The 20,643-nt window shown below is 42.5% G+C and overlaps 3 protein-coding genes across 3 annotated transcripts; 2 read left to right on the plus strand and 1 right to left on the minus strand.

Annotated features, from left to right (window-relative positions):
• Positions 1 to 3,012: 3,012 nt before the first annotated feature.
• On the plus strand, positions 3,013 to 14,079 carry si:dkey-251i10.3 (UTP14A small subunit processome component). The gene is made up of 15 exons (XM_023988122.2): positions 3,013 to 3,470; positions 5,010 to 5,106; positions 5,547 to 5,617; positions 5,828 to 5,892; positions 6,079 to 6,227; positions 6,316 to 6,471; positions 6,555 to 6,674; positions 6,925 to 7,019; positions 7,504 to 7,627; positions 7,758 to 7,835; positions 11,646 to 12,054; positions 12,205 to 12,701; positions 12,888 to 13,072; positions 13,201 to 13,300; positions 13,432 to 14,079. The coding sequence occupies exons 1-15, from the start codon at positions 3,418 to 3,420 to the stop codon at positions 13,714 to 13,716; spliced, it is 2,484 nt and encodes an 827-aa protein (XP_023843890.1). The 5' UTR covers positions 3,013 to 3,417; the 3' UTR covers positions 13,717 to 14,079.
• Positions 14,080 to 14,938: 859 nt separating this feature from the next.
• si:dkey-251i10.2 (Reeler domain-containing protein) lies at positions 14,939 to 17,075 on the plus strand. Its single transcript, XM_023988189.2, has 5 exons — positions 14,939 to 15,220; positions 15,605 to 15,723; positions 15,826 to 15,935; positions 16,497 to 16,561; positions 16,661 to 17,075. Exons 1-5 carry the CDS (start codon positions 15,028 to 15,030, stop codon positions 16,768 to 16,770), a joined length of 597 nt encoding a protein of 198 aa, XP_023843957.1. The 5' UTR covers positions 14,939 to 15,027; the 3' UTR covers positions 16,771 to 17,075.
• Positions 17,076 to 18,021: 946 nt separating this feature from the next.
• Positions 18,022 to 20,385, minus strand: si:dkey-251i10.1 (ADP/ATP translocase 2). The gene is made up of 4 exons (XM_023988163.2): positions 20,172 to 20,385; positions 18,848 to 19,331; positions 18,615 to 18,755; positions 18,022 to 18,462 (listed from the first exon to the last, which is right to left on the minus strand). Exons 1-4 carry the CDS (start codon positions 20,280 to 20,282, stop codon positions 18,305 to 18,307), a joined length of 894 nt encoding a protein of 297 aa, XP_023843931.1. The 5' UTR covers positions 20,283 to 20,385; the 3' UTR covers positions 18,022 to 18,304.
• Between the last annotated feature and the right edge of the window lie 258 nt (positions 20,386 to 20,643).

The following is a 20,643-nucleotide window of genomic DNA, read 5'->3' on the forward strand; positions in this document are numbered from 1 at the left end:
GAAATGCTAGTAGCGCGTACCCGCTAACTAGCTAGCCATTTCACATCCGTTACATATGCAGTGTGGTTTTGATCATGTTAAAAAAATTCATCCCCAGACCATAGAAGTTCAAATCTTTAGTTCAAGAAAAAATAAACATTTTATGATTCAAGACATTAGTTATTGTTGATTGCATTATCATACCTTCTAGTTGGCTATATATAGCTGTTCAGGAAACTACATACCTCTCCAGAATTAAATGATGGAATTAATTCAATGCCATCACATGGCTGTATACATTGTTTTACCACACAAACTATGTACAAAAAGACATGAAAACAACCCAACTATTATAGTCATCCTCACTATATGAGCCACATTACAACTGGGTATGTTTATATATTTTTTTCTCCACAATTTCGTGGTATCCAATTGGTAGTTACAGTCTTGTCTCATCGCTGCAACTCCCGTACGGACTCGGGGAGGCGAAGACACGACCCAACCAAGCCACACTGCTTCTTGACACAATGCCCGCTTAACCCGGAAGCCAGCCACACCAATGTGTTGGAGGAAACACAGTCCAACTGGCGACCGTGTCAGTGTGCATGCGCCCGGCCCGCCACAGGAGTCACTAGAGCGTGATGGGACAAGGACATCCCTGTCGGCCAAACCCTCCCCTAACCTGGACGACGCTGGGCCAATTGTGTGCCGCCCCATGGGTCTCCCAGTCGCGGCTGGCTGCGACACAGCCCAGGATCAAACCCAGATCTGTAATGACGCCTCTAGCACTGCGATGCAGTGCCTTAGATCAATGTGCCACTTGGGAGGAAATCACATTATATGTACCTTAGCTTTGATTGGACTGATCATGTCAACATCATACTTTCAAAATCTTAGCTAGCAAGCTAGACAAGCAGTCATCATCATGAATCACGTTGACAATCTACTGCAAATCGTTTTCAATCCTTGTCATTTAAAGAGGAAATTATAGATAAAATGTATCTGTGCTCATCGGCCATTGGACACAAACGTTACACAACAAGTTGGAAATCGCAAATTCAACAATGAGTGGTTTGGAGTGGCTAACTCAGAGTGTTGCTAAGCAATCACTAGCCTACTATTCAGTGTTGTGGGTGTGTGGTCCAAGTCTGGGTTTATTGGCCTCTTTTCCAAGCTTAAAAGGATAAACATTCAACACCATGGGCAAGAAAAGTTTGAATACATTGGCCATGCTGTCAATCCAGCATGACTTTAGTGAGTTCAAGACAACTGGGAACTCTGAAAAAAACTAGCTCCGACTGGGAAAACACGTTTTGAACGGTCATCCAACTCGGAATTCCAAGTCTGGGACTTGGAATTCCAAGTCTGGAACTCGGGCCTCTTTCTAGAGCTCTGACCTGAAGATCACTGACGTCATGATTCGACCTTGTGTTTTTCCGAGTTCCCACTTGTCTTGAAAGCACCATAAATTCAGATAATGCCAGACTTTGATGACAAAATTTGCCCACAAGGACTTCCGTGCCACCTTTCTGTTCAAGTGAGTAGAGCACAACAAGGTGAGTCCAAAAATGTATTTTATATTACTGCATAAATTATGTAATATGCCAGGGAGATATGTATACTGTAACTAAGAAATTAATATTAAGTGTATATCATAAGGTGAATGCACCAATTTGTAAGTCGCTCTGGATAAGAGCGTCTGCTAAATGACTTAAATGTAAATGTATGTTCTGTAGTAAACTGTTAGTAGCCCATGTGCTTCACCCTAATAATTTGTTCCCTTTCCCCCTCATAACTTAGCCTACTGTTCTGACTTGGTGGTGCACATGTAGCCTATAGCCTGTTTTAGATAAATGTAATCATCGAATATTGTAAGAGCTTTCATTGTCTGCTTATATGCCCCCTTTATTTATCCTACGGTTCTGACTTGGTGTACAGGGAGAATACTGTAAGAATGGCCTATGTTCTGAATTCTGTCACTGTACATTTCAAAAGTTCTGAACAAATAGTTATGACTACGTCCGTCCCAGCTTGCTCATTAATGTCTTAATCGAAATTATGGATTGCCTCTTATGCGCTCGTCGTCCCCTTATGCCACTGTTTGTACATCTCAATTGTCAGTAGAAACCACATTTGTTGAGGCAAGTCAGCCATATCAGCTATGTTTTTTTTTAAAGGCAGTAAATGAGGCTATATGAACTGTTTCGCTGCCAGACAAGGCTCCGCTGATAGCAAGGTGTAGCAGTGGTAAGGATTCACTCCATTGTGCTGCAAAGAAAGCTTTGCTGTTGGGATAGCTTTATGTAGGCCCTAACAGTTTGTGGGCACCGTTTGTCACCGTTATAGTGCAATTAATGTATTGTTTAGTGTTGTGTAGTGGCTTTGCTGGCATGCATCTTAATTTTTTGTTGTTGAGTGTGCCCCACCAAGACTGACATGCTAAAATCGCCACTGGTGGTAAGTAGGATAGAGTTCAGGGAAAAACTTGGGGGAATTCGTGTTCCAGAAGAAGATAAGTCATTAATTATAAACTACTACTACTGAATGGTGCAGCGGTCAAGGGCACTGCATCTCACTGCCTTCGAAAGTCACTGCATCTCAGTGCTAGAGGTGTCACTACAGATCCTAGTTCAATCCCGGGCTGTATCACAACCGGCCGTGATCGGTAGTCCCATACGGCACACAATTGGCCTAGTGTTGTCTGGGTTAAGGGAGGGTTTGGCCAGGGTAGGTCGTCATTGTAAAATAAGAATTTGTTCTTAACTGACTTGCCTCGTTAAATAATTGTATTTTTATTTAAAAAAATATTAACTGGATGGTCATGATTAGAGCCTGGCATTATTTTTCGGGTCATGGGTAACTGCATAAATGGAGTGTGTCTGTAAGTGGCCGTGTCAACAGAAGTGGGAGGATCAAGAGAAGTGGGTGTATGGAAAGCGAATCAGCTAATTGGGCAGATTTGTTGTCACTCAAGACCGTTTGTGGCGTGGCTGATTGGTCTGCATGACTAGTCGATTGTTGAAAACTGTAGCATTTTTAGCTCAGCCTAACCCTAACCTACTACGTTAGATCTCTTAGCCTGATATGTAAACATTAAGCTACTCATCACTGTTGATCCAGCCATTTTGTTGCTGTTTTTGTGTTACACCCATCGCTGTTGATCCACCAACTTCTTTTGCAACGCCAACTTTCAGACACTCCAAGCAAATATTTTTTTATAACTAACCTCATTGTTCTACCTGTGCTCCAAATATCCAGTTACCCACACTTGTCAATTTCAGCAGATCTGGGCCACGAGTGCCAACTGCGTAGTACGCAGCATTGATGTCCTCGAACATGCCAGCTGTGTCGCACGCGCTTTTACGACAGCGTACGACAGACTTCACTCCCACACGGCATTTGCATTGCACGTGTGTTTCTAGCTAGTTTCGAGTCAACATGGCCAAGTCAAAAGCTACACGAAAGAGTGGAGAAACTATGAAGATGACAAGGTTTGTGCACTGAACTCACATTTTCAATAACTCGGGCCTCTACTGATATTCTTTACAGTGCGACTAATTAATTGAAACGAAAGGTCGAGAGCCACTGATGGTGCCAAATACACAAAATTACGTTAAGTAGCTAACCTTTGCGTTTTAACTAGCTACCTGGTTCACCAAAGGAAAACGTTACCTGCCCGAATGCATAGTACCAACTGTAAAGTTTGGTGGAGGAAGAATAATGGTCTGGGCTGTTTTCATGGTTGGGGCTATGCCCCTTAGTTCCAGTGAAGGAAAACCTTAACGCTACAGCATACAATGATATTAGCCAAATCGCTAATTTTAGCTAACTAACGTGATTTGGTGTATTTGGTACCATCAGTGGCTCTCGACCTTTAATTTCAAGTAATTAGTCGCACTTATTTCTTACACTACATGAGGTATGTGGACACCTGCTCTTCGAACATCTCATACCAAAATCATGGGCATTACTATGGAGTTCGAATCAAATTTTATTGGTCACATACACGTGATTAGCAGATGTTATTCCGGGTGTAGCGAAATGCTTGTGCTTCTAGCTCCGACAGTGCAGTAGTATCTAACAAGTAATATCTAACAAATTGCACAACATACCCAAAAATCTAAGTAGGAATGAATTAAGACTATATGTCTATGGACGCGCGATGTCAGAGCAGAACGGACTAAGATTCAGTAGAATAGAATACAGTATATACATATGTGATGAGTAATGCAAGATATGTAAACAAAGGCTCCCCCCTTTGCTGCTATAACAACCTCCACACTTTTCCTGGCATACACCAAACCCAGATTAGTCTGTTGGACTGCCAGATGGTGAAGCGTGATTATCACTCCAGAGAACTTATTTCCACTGCTCCAGAGTCCAATGGCAGCAAGCTTTACACCACTCCAGCTGACGCTTGGGATTGCGCATGGTGATCGCTTGGCCATGGAAACCCATTTCATGCAGCCCCGGATGAACAGTTCTTGTGCAGATGTTGCTTCCAGAGTCAGTTTGGAAATCGATCGCGAGTGTTGCAACCGAGGACCATTTTTACGCACTACACACTTCTGCACTCGGTGGTCCTGTTCTGTGAGCTTGTGTGGCCTACCGCTTCGCGCCTGAGCTGCTGTTGCTCCTAGACATTTCCACTTCACAATAACAGCACTTACAGTTGACCGGGGCAGCTCTAGCAGAGCAGAAATCTGACACGCTGAGTTGTTCCATCATATGACGGTGCCACGTTGAAAGTCACTGGGCTCTTCAGTACGGCCATTCTACTGCCAATGTTTGTCTATGGAGATCGCATGGCTCTGTGCTTGATTATTATAACCTGTCAGCAACAGGTGTGGCTGAAATAGCTAGATCCACTAATTCAAAGGGGTGTCCACATACGTGTGTGTGCTAACTACACGTTGCACAGAACTCCAGGGGCTAATGATGATGGTCTTTGGTAGATTAGTCAAATATTGATGGAATAAAAAGATAACTAAGTGCAAAGTAACAGGTAGCTCTTTTGTCCCCCACTCCAGTTCCCGTGAGATGGTGGTCCAGGGGATGGATGACGAGGATGATGAGGAGCTTCAACGGGCACTGGCAGATGACATCATTAGTGCTAGTGAGGATGAGGTAGGATACACACACATACACACACACACCTGCAGTAATTATCTTGAGCAATAATAAGTAGCTTATCTGTCTATTTGGAATTTTTGAAACATGCAGGAAGAACACGAAAGAGGAGGTCACTATATTGAGAATCAGTATGAGCTGACTTTTCAAAGCACATGAATTCTGGATTGGTCGGTTCATTTTGGGTACAGTGTAGTGCTCTATACTGACCTTTTTTACAAGGAGCATGTTTGCTCCTAAGTTGAAAATGTAGGCATACAGAAATACATTTAGGAGTATGCAAAAAATGTCTATAGGTAATAACGCTAGAATCCTTCATTTTCTCACTCACTGGTGCTCATAAATGAAAATTCCAGATCGCACTGCAAAATATTTACGTGCATATGTGAGTACAATGGACGAATGTAGGGCCCTGCTGTTTGTTTTGTCTGATACAGGGAGGCAGTGATGATGAGAGGAAACACTGCAAGCTGCTGGAGGCCATCAGCTCGCTTGGGGGGAAGAAGAGGTGAGAGATGTCAGAAAATTGTGCTGCTATAGTACCTTCCTAGATGAGTTGGGCTTCTGGAGTTATACAAGAGAAATGAGGACTGGCAAACTTGGCCCACCAACTCATTATATTATTCACCAGTATGTAATGTTACATTTTTACTTGTATTGCTTTTGTAGTCATGTTTGATCCATTTCTTTGTCTGATGTGCATTGTTTTCACGATCAGGAAGAAGCTTACTGAACGGTCTGAAGCAAGCATTCAGGTGTCAGAATTCACAGTCAATGCTGAAGGTAAATGATGCTAAATGTACCTGATTTACTTATTTGAAAATGCCTTGTGCTTTTATCAAGGTTTTTTGTCAGTTAGTTTGTGAAAGTTAAATGACAGGATCCAGGAACCGTGATGGAAATCCAAAATGTGTTTGAACAATAAGCTGAGTCTGAACTGTATGTCTGTCCGCGTGTCATGACTGACAGGTGAAGGAGACAAAATAAATTTGTCTGACCTCATTGGAACCTTGGATAAGACCCCCAGTGCCTTAATCAAGACGAAGAAGCAGCTGAAGAACCTTCAACACAACCAGAGCACCCTGGAGACGCCCCTGACCAGGAAGGAGACAGAAAAGGTAAGACCACCGACAGGGGCAGGATGTCTAGTCTTGAATGCAGGCCACTGTTCACGACTCAGAGGATTGAACAAATATTCTTGTACAGATCCAAAGAGAAGTGGCTTTTGAGAAAACGTCAAAAGAGGTGTCTCGCTGGCAGAGTGTGGTCCTACAGAACCAGAAGGCAGAGCAGCTGGTCTTCCCACTGAACCAGGAGCCCTCTGGCCCCAAACGCATAGAGCAGGTGGTGGCTGGATGGAAGGTGGGTGTAAAAATATCCTTTTGAGTTTTCTGTTTGTGTAACATGATTATAAACTAATTTCAGATTCATATTTTATGTTCAAGGCCCAAACCCCCCTAGAACAGGAGATATTCAGCCTCCTACGCATGAACAAGCAGCCTCTCCATGACCCTGTCTTGACGCCCACTGAGGAGGCTTCTCTCAGGGCCATGAGTCTGGAGGAGGTGAGTCCCCGCCTCAAGCATGACATCCAGTATGTGGTCAGATGTGTAAAATAAGCTGAATATGGTGTGTTAGTGCTGGGCAAGGACAAAGGCCTGCACGCACTACTGATATTGACTTCATTCTGTATGTGGACAAAACGGACAATGTACTGAAAAACAACAATGTACAAATTGTGGAGTTTTTCTAAATGGTTCTTGGTTGTCACATATCTACAACCAATATATAATACATTATTACATTTTTTTGCAGGCCAAGATCCGTCGGGCAGAACTCCAAAAAACCAGAGTACTACAGTCTTATTATGAAGCGAAAGCCAAAAGGGAAAAAAAAATAAAAAGCAAAAAGTGAGGGTTTGATATCCTTACCATGTAGTTCCCTATATTAATGAGAGTTTGATATATCCTTATCATGTAGTTCCCTATATTAATGAGGGTTTGATATATCCATATCATGTAGTTGCCTATATTAATGAGGGTTTGATATATCCTTACCATGTAGTTCCCTATATTAATGAGGGTTTGATATATACGTACCATGTATTACATACCCTGTATTAACGAGGGCTTGACGCTTTATTTATTTTGCACTACAAAAGTGAACTGTTGTATTGATTTTCCTAAATTGTGCGGTGATAAGAAATTCCTAACTTCTGTAGCTGTAAATTCTGCTGGAGGATGAGCAATGCGAAGTAAAAGGAAATGAGCTGATCCAGGAGGAGGTTTATTAACTGAGATGGTGGAAGGAAGGTGGCATGTGATTGCTGTAACATCACTGCAAGGGAACATCAGAGGCACTACATGATGAATAACATTCCCATTTCTTCCCCAGATACCACAGGGTACAGAAGAAAGTGATGCGTAAGGAGTATCTAAAACAGTTTGATGAAATGGTTAAGACAGACCCTGCTGCTGCCTTGGAGGAACTGAAGAAGATGGAACTGTCAAGAATGAAGGTAGTAGGCTTTGTGAGACCTTTACATGAGAGGAGAGAGTGATGGAAACAACTTGAAAGAACCTAAGAATAAACTGTGATTATTAGCATTAAACCTGCTTATTTTTTCTGTTTCATCTCTATTCCCACAGGAACGAATGTCTCTGAAGCACCAGAACAGTGGCAAATGGGCCAAGTCCAAGGCCATCATGGCAAAATATGATGATGGGGTAATGTGCTTTTAAACTGTTTTTAGATGTTTGTTTAAAAGATATTACGCTACCAGTCGCAATATTTTATTAGCAAAAAAATATTTTAAATGTATTGGGCAGTTTGAGAGAACCAGTGTTTTCAGAAAAGAGCGGTATCATATGGAGAAGAAATTTATCAAAATGTTTAAAATATAAGTAGTGTCACAAAGATACCAATATTTTTTTCGCGGCTAAAATCAATATAATCTGCACATGAGAAAATGCAAAGATGGTGTGCATGTAAACGTGCTAACTGTGGTCAAACGGTAATATTGTTTATACTACTCTTTATCAATCTTACATAATGTAATCAGTCACCAAAGTTGATGGCAATTTCATTTCTAGTTTAAAATTATGTTGTTTTTTCATTAAAAAGTGTGTGTGTGAGGGCTGACCTCTGACCTGTCAAATATGGAGCCCACTCCAGCTCTGTGGGCACTGCTTTTGCCAGAAGGATCCCAGCTGAGGAAGCCCTAATATGGATGCTGTGCTTTTAATCTGCACAAACTGAGCCGTAAAATACAACTCACAAATATGGAATGGCAGTCAAAATGTAATGGCAGTTTCAAATATGTAAAATGCAGGTCACAAAAGTAATCTGTGGAGTCACAAATGTCACATTCACAAAAACATATTCGACCACGTGTTTGTAAAATGTGCTGTATTAACCAGAAAAAAGCTATCTTGCATTTATTTGCTAATCTGTTTTCGTTAATGATGACTCCTTGGCTTTTGGATCATAACATACTGTGAAACTACAATGAACAAAAATATAAACACAACATGTAAAGTGTTGGTCCCATGTTTCAAAAAATTTCCATATGCACCGAAAGCTTAATTCTTTCAAATGTTGTGCACAAATTAGTTTACGACCCTGTTCGTGAGCATTTCTCCTTTGTCAAGATATGTCACACCTGTCTGGTGGATGGACTATCAAGAAGCTGATTAAACAGCATGATCATTACACAGGTGCACCTTGTGCTGGGGACAATAAAAGGCCACTCTAGCATGCAATTGGCATGTTGACAGGAATGTCCACCAGAGTTGTTGCTAGAGAATTTAATGTTAACCGGAGCCCCTCGCCAACAGCCAATGATATTGCAGGGCGCCAAATTCAATCAACAGAAATCTCATAATTCAAATTTCTCAAACATACAAGTATTAGACACCATTTTAAAGATAAAATTCTCGTTAATCCAACCACAGTTTCCGATTTCAAAAAAGCTTTTCGGCAAAAGCAGAACATCATTATGTTAGGTCAGCAACTAGTCACAGAAAGCATACAGCAATTTTCCAACCAATGGAAGGAGTCACAAAAAGCAGAAATGGAGAGAATTAATCACTAACCTTTGATATTCTTCATCAGATGACACTCCCGGGACAACATGTTACACAATACATGTATGTTTTGTTCGATAAAGTTCATATTTATATCCAAAAACCTCAGTTTACATTTGGCTTTGCCTCCAAAACATCCCGTGAATTTGCACAGAGCCACATCAATTTACAGAAATACTCATAATAAACATTGATAAAAGATACAAGTGTTATTCACAGATTTAAAGATATACTTCTCCTTAATGCAACCGCTGTGTCAGATTTCAAATAAACTTTACGGAAAAAGCAAACCATGCAATAATCTGAGTACGGCGCTCAGAGACCAACACAACCCAAAAAGATATCCGCCGTGTTGGAGTCAGCATAAATCAGAAATAGCATTATAAATATTCGCTTACCTTTGATCTTCATCAGAATGCACTCCCAGGAATCCCAGTCCCACAAATGTTTGAATTGTTCCATAAAGTCCATCATTTATATCCAAATGACTCCTTTTGGTTCGCGCGTTCAGTACACAATCTAAACTCACGACGCGTGGGCAGGTCCAGGCAAAAGTTCAGCCGAAAAGTCATATTACAGTTCATAGAAACATGTCAAACGAAGTATAGAATCAATCTTTAGGGTGTTATTAACATAAATCTTCAATAATGTTCCAACCGGAGAATTCCTTTGTCTTCAGAAATGCAATGGAACTCAAGCTAACTCTCACATGAACGTGCATGGTCAGCTCGTGGCACTCTGGGAGAGACCTTACTCAATCCCCTCTCAGCATCAAACAAGGTTCTAAAGACTGTTGACATCTAGTGGATGCCTTAGGAAGTGCGAAATTACCCCATAGACACTGTGTATTCGATAGGCCAAGAGTTGAAAAACTACAAACCTCAGATTTCCCATTTCCTTGTTGGATTTTTCTCAGGTTTTCACCTGCTATATGAGTTCTGTTATACTCAGACATCATTCAAACAGTTTTAGAAACTTCAGTGTGTTTTCTATCCCAATATAATAATATGCATATATTAGCAACTGGGACTGAGTAGCAGGCAGTTTACTCTGGGCACGCTTTTCATCCAAATGTGAAAATGCTGCCCCCTAGCCATAAGAAGTTAATTTCTCTACCATAAGATGTTGGAGGCGACGTTTTATAGAATTTAGCGGTATGTCCAACCGCAGAGCATGTGTATGGCGTTGTGTCGGCGAGCGGTTTTCTGAATTCACCGTTGTGAACAGATTGCCCCATGGTGGCGGTGGGGTATGGGCAGGCATAAGCTACGGACAACGAACACAATTGCATTTTATTTATTTTATTTTTACCCCTTTTTCTCCCTAATTTCGTGGTATCCAATTGGTAGTTAGTCATGTTTCATCGCTGCAACTCCCGTATGGACTCGGGAGAGGCGAAGGTCGAGAGTCGTGCATCCTCCGAAACACAACCCAACCAAGCCGCACTGCTTCTTGACACAATGCCCACTTAACCTGGAAGCCAGCCGCACCAATGTGTCGGAGGAAACCCTGTACACCTGGCGACCATGTCAGCATGCACTGCGCCCGGCCCGCCACAGGAGTAGCTAGTGCACAAGGACATCCCTGCCGGCCTAACCCGGAACAACGCTGGGCCAATTGTGCGCCGCCCCATGGGTCTTCCCGTCGCGGCCGGCTGCGACACCGCCTAGACTCGAGCCCAGAATCTCTAGTGGCACAGCTTCACTATGATGCAGTGCCTTAGACTACGGCGCCAATTGGGAGGCAACAATTGCATTTTATCGATGGCAATTTGAATGTACAGCAATCCTGATTCTGAGGCCCATTGTTGTGCCTTTCATCCACCGCCATCACCTCATGTTTCAGCATGATAATGCACGGCCCCATATCGCAGGGATCTGTACACAATTCATGGGACCTGAAAATGTCCCAGTTCTTCCATGGCCTGCATACTCACCAGACATGTCACCAATTGAGAATGTTTGGGATGCTCTGGATAGACGTGTACGACAGTGTGGTCCAGTTCCCGCCAATATCCAGCAACTTCGCACTTCCATTGAAGAGTGAGACAACATTCCACGGGCCACAATCAACAGCCTGATCAACTCTATGCAAAAGAGATGTCGTGCTGCATGAAGCAAATGGTGGTCACACCAGATACTGACTGGTTTTCTGATCCACGCCCATACTTCTTTTTGAAGGTATATGTGACAAACAGATGCATATCTGTATAAGGGCCTAATAAATTTATATCAATTGACTGATTTTCCTTTTCATGAACTGTAACTCGGTAAAAATCTTTGAAATTGTTGTATGATGCGTTTATATTTTTGTTCAATGTGTATATACGGGCAAATTTACAGACAGATTTTTATTTAAAAGTTGCATTCTATATTTGAAATATATCGCCATAGGTATGTGTCATGAGACAGAAATAAATTGGAGACTAATTTGGTTTCTCTTTGTCCCCAGGCTCGAAAAGCCATGCAAATACAGCTGGAAGTGAACAAAGATCTGACCCAGAAGTTGGTAATCCCTGCTGACGAAGATGAGGAAGATGAGGAGGATGAAGAGGAGTCAGCAGAGACCTTGCCAGACTTTGTGAATGACGTAGAGCCCATACTGGACCAGGTGAATCCATGGATGAGAGGCAAGCTTTCTACAGAGCCTATGATGCAGGAGGAAAGCAACCGTTTAGATCCTCCTGTTTGGCCCAGAGAAGTGGGGAAACCAGGGGAAGGATGGGACGACCAAGAGGAGGATGAGGAGCAGATGGAGGAAACTGAAGAAGAATCACTTTTAAGAGGGTTTGAGGAGAGGCGGAAATTGCGTCAAACTGAAGATGTTGAGGTTGCACCTATGTCTATGGAGGAGAATGACGGTAAGGTGATTGATATAGTGTGTCACAATGTAGCATCAGGTCTTTGCAGATTAGTTTCTTATCGTGATCAGGAGTGAAATGACATTGGGACAAGTTTTGTGTTTGTGTTGTCTCTCACAAAGTACAACTCCTTTTCCATTCAAACTCCAGATGAGAAGAAAGCTGAGATTTTAGACATCTCTGACGATGATGAAGAGGCTGTAGAGATTTCAGATGGTGAAGAGGCTGTAGAGATTTCAGATGGTGAAGAGGCTGTAGAGATCTCTGATGATGAGGAGGCTGGGCTCTCAAATTTCACCAGCCTGTTCCATGGGCTAGTGAAGAACCACATGGAGCCTCCAGCTGACCAGCCCAAGGCAAGCCCAGGTGCAGGCCAGGAGGAGAGCCCTGCCCTGCTGGAGGAGGGCCTGGTGCGGGTTAGGACCCTGGAGGATGTGGAGCTGCTCAGTCAGGACATCTCTGCCAGTGACACAGCACTTCTGACCACCCAGACTCCGGGCACAGAGGAAACAGACACTCAGTCTGCAACTCAACAGGCAGACAAAAAGAGAAAGAGAAAGAAAATGATTGATCCCAATGAGGTTCTGACCAAGGAAGCAAAGGTCATCGAAATGCCGTTGGCTCCAACAGCTATCGAGGATGTTGAGGTAAGGGACACAGTTCAAAGACCAATACATGTATTTTTCAAGGCGCATCTGAAACGAGCGCCCTTCGATCTGCAGGAGGATTCAATGCACCATTAGCTCACCTTCCTGCAAAAAGATCTTTACGTATCCTATGCTGTTACCTGGGAAATTAAACTCTTCTTTTTCTGTCATGTTTTGCCATCTCAGGACAAGGAGGAACAGAGGATCATCATTAAAGAGGCCTTTGCAGGGGATGATGTCATCTCCGACTTCCTGAAGGACAAAAGGAAACAGGAGGAGGCAGGAAGGCCGAAGGTTATTGACCTGACGTTGCCTGGATGGGGAGAGTGGGGGGGCCTCGGTCTCCAACCTTCTCGTAGCAAACGCAAGAGGTAAGTAGATGGCAAAGGCATTAAATTGTGGTCTTTTGACAAACTGCTCCAAGTAGTATCATGCAGGCTTAGTGAAGGTATTTTTGAGTTTGTCCCCCTAACATTGTTTGCTTTTTCGTCTACTTAAGATTCCGGGTAAAAGTTGCTCCACCTCCACCAAGGCAAGACCAAAAGCTCCCTAACATCATAATCGCAGAGAAGCGGGATTCCTCCATTGCTGCACACCAGGTGACCTAGCTCGTGTACTATTTAAAACAAAGATATGAGGTTGTCAGATGAGGATGGTCTCCCCCCCCCCCCCAAAGAAAAAGTATGCCAATGAGTTCTGGTTTAACTTCTAATTTCTTCATATCTTGCAGGTGTGTCAGTTACCGTTCCCATTTGAGAACCCCACACAGTTCGAGCGCACCATCCGTTCTCCTGTTGGCCACACCTGGAACACCCAAAACACAGTGCAGAAGATCACAGCGCCAAAGGTCGTCACCCAGTTAGGTGCCATCATTGAGCCAATTGCTCGGGAGGACTTAATAAAGAACAACAGACAGGCAGTCACAAGGCCCAGTATTAACCTGGAGTCAGACCAAGGCCCTCAGAAGAAAAGATGCTCCCAGCAAAAGAAGAAACACAAACGCAAAAGAAACTGATGGTCCTACTGGTTGTCATCACTGAAATGTCTGAGACTGTTGATAAGAACTCATTCTGTTCATTAGGTTAAGGGCTTGATTCAATCCGTATCGCTGAAGTTCAGCGCTTTAGTGCGATTTGAAATGTCAAGGTAATTTCCAATTGAGCTGACATACAGCATTTATCGTATATGCTGTCTCTGCGAACGCAGACATGTTGCCTTTTAAGTGTCAATCACGCTACAGATTGAATCGAGCCGTCCGGTTGAATTTGACTGTAGAGGGTTCTGTGTCTACTGGTTATGTCTATTTTAGTGGTTGACTCCGATGAGGGGAAACCAAGCTGTGCGCTTTCTGGGCAGTAAATAAAACCTTGAAATGAGACCATGATGTCATGAAATTATATTGTAAACCTGAATCTGAGATATATCAACATAAACCAGGTGTTCAAATGGAGGATATAAAGGTACACTTTCATAGGAAAACATCTGTTTTCTGAAATTGTTTCTTTTGGTTTAAAGTGCTTAATAAAACACATGACACCTAATAAAGCTCGCTGTCTGACCCTTTCAGGACTATTCTGAATGAGGTGCTGTTTTCTTTTACCATTATGTTTATAACATTTTGCTACATGGAGTGCGTTTGCTGGAAAAAGTTGATTCTTGAGAGATATTCCACAAGTAGCAAAGTAATTTAATCGACTCATCCAGAGCAATGGTCAGTAATCCATAGATTAGAGCTACTCATGGTGTAAAAGCTTGCTGTTGATGACATGACTAGGAGATTAAATATAGATAACTTGGTCACATTGCACAATAACTTTCCATTGCAGTTCAGAGAATTTGACATCAAGCCACGAGTCCAGTGAGCATAATTGTTATTTTTCATGGCTGTATGTGGAGAAGAAAGAGTTGCTTTGTTTTGCCATGAAAAGAAAAACATGTTTTTGGGGGAAATAGAATGGGGAACTGTTGCTCCTGCGCGTGGTCAAGGGTTCACCTGACACCCCTGTTGGTGCACGGGCATGTGCACGAGTGGTGAGAAAAATTGTAATTTTTCACAGCAGTGTGTGGAGAAGAAAGAGTTGCTTTGTCTTGCCATGAAAAGAAGAGGATAAACCTTTTTTTGTGGGGCGGGGGGGTAGAATATGGGGACTGTTGCTCTTGCGCATGTCAAGGGTTCACCCCTGTTAGTGGACAGGCATGTGCATGAGTGACTCAGCAGTAATTTGCCTCAAAAGACCATCTCTTGATTCAAGGCTCCCATTCCACTCTTCCCCCACCTGCCCTCTGTACGTAGTGCTGCTGTGCTGGATTACTTTGACTTGACCTGATGGAGCTGTTGATGTTTAGTCTGGTCCTTCTACAAGGGATCTCTCCCTGCTTTGGCTTTCCCAACGGTGCACCCACCTCCGCCTGTGATGACATGGTTCCTCGCCACACTGGGGTGCAGCCACAGCCAACCCCAGCACCCTACACCATCCTCACCAGCACCAGGACCCTTCAGACTGGCCAGCCCATTACAGGTAAGATGTTGGACATCCTACCTACACCTTACAGCTTTGGACATGCCCAAGGAACTAGATGTGATTTCTAATTTGATCGGACCAGTAACACTTCTGCTGATGTTATGAAATAACCCTAACAAATAGTTCACAAATTAGAAAAATGTGTTGTGTTAAAAATAACAATTATTAATTCAAAGTGGAAGGGATAAGGCAGGCCAATGACAATGGTCACAACTAGACACTTTTCGATGGGTAAGACAGTGTAGTGTGTCTGAGGCTTCTTACATTTTCTGTTATCATGCCTTAACATTGATTCAAGATACCACATTTCTGCAGATGAAGGGGAACGCAATGGCACATTTGTATCACTCTGTACTGTTTGTTGGTGTATCTCCCCATAAGTGACCATAACTGGAACAAACTACAGAGGCGTGCTTCTGGAGGCCCGATCGGCAGCCAGCACTAGCACTAATGCTTTAGGAAGTTGGCAACTTCCTCCTCCAGATACCAAATTCCTGCAGGTAAGTTAATAGCTTCCTATGTGTAACCTAATTGGGGTGAAAATTCCATGAGTAAACTAAACATTCTAGAAAGAGGTTGACAAATATGATTGTGTCTCCAAGTGCTCAGGAAATAAAGAAGGTGCCATCACCCATGCCAATACTAACTTGAAAGACGACACTACTGTTTTTACCTGGATACCACCCAACAACACCAACACTATCTACTTCATGTAAGAACATAACACCAAGGGCTCTATTCAATCTGTATAGCTGAAGTTCAGCGTTATGTTATTAAGTTTAGAGTCTCATCACCCTTACTACACTTTTCGTAAAAATACCATTGGCTACACACATTACTCAGATGTAAACTTGCGTATTTGCTAAATCTCGACCACTACCTCCAGAGACAATGTTAAAAGCAATGTTCATGCGTTAGCGGAGACTGCATTCAAGGTAAAGACTGTATATGTCTGCTCAATCGGGAATAATCTTTACATTTCCAGTGCGCAACCCTTAGGCTTCAGCGATCCAGATTGAATAGAGCCCTAAATCTAATCTTGAACCCTTTGTGAGTCTATAAAACTAGATGATCCGTTTTGCTCCGCACGTATTACACAAATGATATGACAATGTTAACGAATTCTTATAATACATGACATTAAAAGAATAAAGGTACATTTACCATTAAATTATATGCCAATTTAAGTCAAAAGTCAGTGAAAAAAATCTGTTTCTCTCACAGTACTTTGACAGGCAACCTTTCATTAATCTGCATTGCACTTTTTTTTCAGGGCCACTGTAGCCCAACAGCGCACTGTCTACTGGTTGAATATCAGGTCAGGAACTTTGATCAAAGGTGGGTGTGAATGTACAACAGTAAATTAGATTATGATCCATCTCACTTTCTCTTCCATGGGTCTGTGCTGACCTCTTTCTACTGTATCTTGTGTCTCAGGATCAGAGGGCATTGGTCTGGCTACAGGTGGAAATCCAGGGATGGCCAGTAAAGGATTTCTGCTGCTCCTTGCCCCATGTATGCTGGTGTCACAGATGCTCCCAAGATAGTTCCATTTTGATTCTACCGAAGCAGATTGCATCACCCGCTTTCATTGGAAAAAGTATTTTGATTGCATAATTAATATATATTGTATTAGAAAAAAGTACTTTCCATACAAAAGTTTTACTGATTAAAGGTACAGTATCATGCAGCCGTTTGTGATACATTTGCTTTGTCTTCATTCAATTGGGGACTAAAGTCTATCCTAATTATTTTACGTCACTATAACCTCATTTATAGTTGAGTGTCCTGTTATCCATATTCTGATTGTCAGAAATATGTCTACACACGGCATTAAAATGTAATTTCTGTCCACTGTGTCCAGATTTCATGGTTCCACCTTGTATGCTATTTATTTTAAGACAAGTCAATGGTGGCACTTGTCAATTTGTTTTAAGGCAGATAATTATTTTAATACCTTACTGTCCAGATCCATCTACACATGAGTGCCTGACCAGCTCTGGAGTTCGTCAGGAAGATCTTCCCAATGTCTTTTAGTCATGGGGGAAGCAGGACATTGAGTTTTGTTTACTCTAGAGGACACTTTGCCTACCATATGTAAGGCAACTATACCAGATTTCCCACCAGACTCCTTTTGTTTTAATGTAGTAAAATATACCATAAAATGTGGACAGAAGTTGAACTACATTCCAACTGTAGAAATGAGAACTGCTGTCACAAGCCAAAATGGAGTGTGCTGGGATCATATAACATGCCTATGGCAAGACTAGCCAACAAGGCACCGGACACCAGTGGCACAAACTAAATATTATGTTAAGTCATCTCAAACTTGTCAGCTACTATACTTCACTTCTTGGATCATTACGCCATAACTCAAATCCAAGCATGTATGACTATGCGTAGGGCAACAGACCAGTTAAACCAGGTAGTGCAAATTCATGCAAAGGGTTGTCAGTTTACATTGCAGTCTCCCGATCTTTCAAAATCTTCATATTCCATCTAATGAAAACATCCTGGAACAGTTTATTACATGCAAAAACACTGGTAAAGTAATTTCATTTTAAATGTAGTAGACTATAACCATAGCCTTAAGTCAGAGGCTAAGTAGGCGATAAGGCTAAGTAGTTGATAAGCACACAACTATAGCTGTAAGTGGTGTAATCCACTTGATTATCCAATCAGTGCACATGTCCCATAATCTCTGAAACCCAGACATTCAACAAACCTGCATACCAATAGAACAGTTAACTTTGCAGCCCCCCCATTAAAAAAAAAACACTACTGACATCATTCCAGTGTAGGTTTGTCCATTATAATGAATTTATTCAAGTGGTGGTTAGAAACATACCCACTGGAGGACAGGAGTAGTATTTGAGGTTTCTTATACAGGAATGACATTGGTAAATGAGAATGGAACGTTTGAAAGATAAAATGCACAACTTACAGCCGCCACCCTCAACTAGTAGCAGACCACTAGCTGGTTCACATAAATAAGGCAGAATGCAGGATCCATAGGAGTGGAAAGTTGTTACATTTAGCCATTTAATGTAAATTCAACAGTGATGTTAAAAAAACAATAATTTAAAGGACTTTCTTTAGCTCATCGTACAAGACCAGCACAAAGGCACCACCCATGCCTCTGAGAACATTGGACCAGGCTCCCTTGAAGAAGGCCTTGCCACCCTCATCACGAGCAATCTTCTTCCAGCAGTCCATGGTACCAGAGTACATGATATCAGCTGGAGAAAAAAAGTTAACGCAAGTTAGGACATAATGCCAATTTAGTTGTATTTGGAATTGCATGTTTCTCCTAGTCTTCCAGATGTACAATTTCTCCCTAACCATTTAAACATGGCAACACTGGACGGTTTGGGTGACGAGGAAAACTCACCTCCTTTACGGCCAGACTGCATCATCATACGACGACGGACAGTGTCGAAGGGGTAGGAGGTCAGGCCGGCCACAGCAGTTACAGACTGAGCGATTGCCCAGCTCACTAAGATGGAAGTGTTCTTGGAGTCTGGCAGCATACCTGTTACATACCACACAATATTACATATCGCACAAAACGACAGACACCAACAGCTTTCTGTGAAAAGATGTTATCAGTGTTAAAGTCTATACCTTTAGCAGTGTCATAAATTCCGAAGTATGAAGCTCTGTAGATGATGATGCCCTGGACAGACACTGCGAAGCCCTGGTACAGACCCCTCATACCGTCAGACCTGAACGTCTTCGCCAAGCAATCTGCCAGACCGTTGTACTCCCTCGCACCAGCCTTTCCGACATCAGCTCCCAGACGAGTTCTGGCGAAATCAAGAGGGTAGACAAAGCAAAGGGAGGTGGCTCCTGCAGCACCACCAGAGGCCAGGTTGCCAGCGAAGTACCTCCAGAACTGCTTTCGCTTGTCTACACCGTCAAGGAAGACACTCTTGTACTTGTCTTTGAAAGCAAAGTTGAGGGCCTGGGTGGGGAAGTATCTGATGACATTAGCCAGGTTACCTCTCCAGAAGGCAAGGAAGCCCTGCTCCTTTGGAATGCGGGTAACACAATCTATGATACCCTTGTACTGCATTTCTTTGCTGATCTGCTTGCTGGCATGTTGGACCTGTTAAGAATAGGAGAACACTTGAATTACACTTATATGATAAAATAAATAAACCCTTAAATGCATGCTGGTAAAGCTGACGTTTTCTGCCCTGCAGTCATCCCTGAGCTCTGCTCAACTCGACCTTGCCACCTGCTTAAATCAGGGCTTTCTGGTTGCTAACGATTTGCATCAACTATTTAATTGAACAAGACAGACCAACACTTGGTGGTTACGGTTTGCCGGTCAAATTACCCTGCAGACTTTCAATGCCAGCCAAGTATTTAGTTTAACCTCAGTTCTACCACTGTGGCTGCAGTACCTACCCAACTGCTCGATTGTTCAAGTCGTGATAACGTATATTTTACTGGTATGATTTACTACGAAACCAAAGCTAGTTAGTCGAGTAACGTAACTAAATTGTTACATGTAAATGAGTTGTGTAAATAACTATATCAGGTGCCATCCAGAAAGAGGAATTGCCCAATGTCATAGACTGGCCCTGGCTTTGTTAGCTAGCTAACGTTAGCATTGTGTGGCCGAGCTAGCCAACCTGTGCTAATGACTTACTGCGTTAGCCAGCCGGCTAGCGTGTAGGTCATTTGAAACATCTCATGACCTCGAATTATGACAACCAGCAGAAGATGCTAGATAACCATCCTGCGTTTATTAAACATATCAAATCAATATAATAGTCTTAAGACATTGAAAAGACATAGCTAGCTAGATGTACGTTACCGCAAGGAAGATAAGCAGCGTGCATTTCTCTAGCCAGTGATAACAGATAGCTAAGTTAGCTAGCTGATGCTTGCCATGCAGCAGAGGCGGCATAACTTTAGCTAGTCATGGACCAATAGCTACCTGAAGGAGAAGCTTGACTCTCTCGATGGGAGCAACCGCCGTTTTGGAGATGGCAGCAGAGATGCCACCAGCCAAGAAATCCTTGGCAAATGAAACTGCGGTCTCGTTCATTGTGCGATGTTATAAATTGACTTGCAGACAGAAGAACACTTGCCCTGCAACAGCGGATGGCCTACCACGAAATGGCCGATTTTATAGACGCGTAGGAATTTTATGAATTCAGCAGATCGCGAGACACAGCGGGAACTCATATTCCATTGTCATCTGACGATAGGCGCAGAGGAAAAAATATCCGCAATCACAGATTTAGAGTCGTCACTAGTTACCACAAGAACAAAATCATAATTATGTCTACAATGTATCTTCTTAAAATCCGATTTAATCCTAACCACACAGCTAACTTTATGCCTAACCCTGACCTTAACTGAAGAGAAAAAAGGAACATTTTGTTTTCATGAATTTTTACGATTTT

The sequence above is a fragment of the Salvelinus sp. IW2-2015 genome, linkage group LG5 (assembly GCF_002910315.2).
Source record: "Salvelinus sp. IW2-2015 linkage group LG5, ASM291031v2, whole genome shotgun sequence".
NCBI lineage: Eukaryota > Metazoa > Chordata > Actinopteri > Salmoniformes > Salmonidae > Salvelinus > Salvelinus sp. IW2-2015.

Excerpts from the sequence above, each read along its gene's own strand:
- si:dkey-251i10.2 (XM_023988189.2), top strand. The coding sequence starts at position 15,028 with ATGGAGCTGTTGATGTTTAGTCTGGTCCTTCTACAAGGGATCTCTCCC. Across the intron at positions 15,221-15,604 it reads GACTGGCCAGCCCATTACAG|TGACCATAACTGGAACAAAC; the intron begins GTAAGATGTTGG and ends TCTCCCCATAAG. Across the intron at positions 15,936-16,496 it reads ACCAACACTATCTACTTCAT|GGCCACTGTAGCCCAACAGC; the intron begins GTAAGAACATAA and ends CTTTTTTTTCAG.
- si:dkey-251i10.3 (XM_023988122.2), top strand. The coding sequence starts at position 3,418 with ATGGCCAAGTCAAAAGCTACACGAAAGAGTGGAGAAACTATGAAGATG. Across the intron at positions 6,228-6,315 it reads CCAGGAAGGAGACAGAAAAG|ATCCAAAGAGAAGTGGCTTT; the intron begins GTAAGACCACCG and ends ATTCTTGTACAG. Across the intron at positions 7,836-11,645 it reads TGGCAAAATATGATGATGGG|GCTCGAAAAGCCATGCAAAT; the intron begins GTAATGTGCTTT and ends CTTTGTCCCCAG.
- si:dkey-251i10.1 (XM_023988163.2), bottom strand. The coding sequence starts at position 20,282 with ATGAACGAGACCGCAGTTTCATTTGCCAAGGATTTCTTGGCTGGTGGC. Across the intron at positions 18,756-18,847 it reads AATTTATGACACTGCTAAAG|GTATGCTGCCAGACTCCAAG; the intron begins GTATAGACTTTA and ends GGTATGTAACAG. Across the intron at positions 18,463-18,614 it reads GCAGTCTGGCCGTAAAGGAG|CTGATATCATGTACTCTGGT; the intron begins GTGAGTTTTCCT and ends TTTTTTCTCCAG.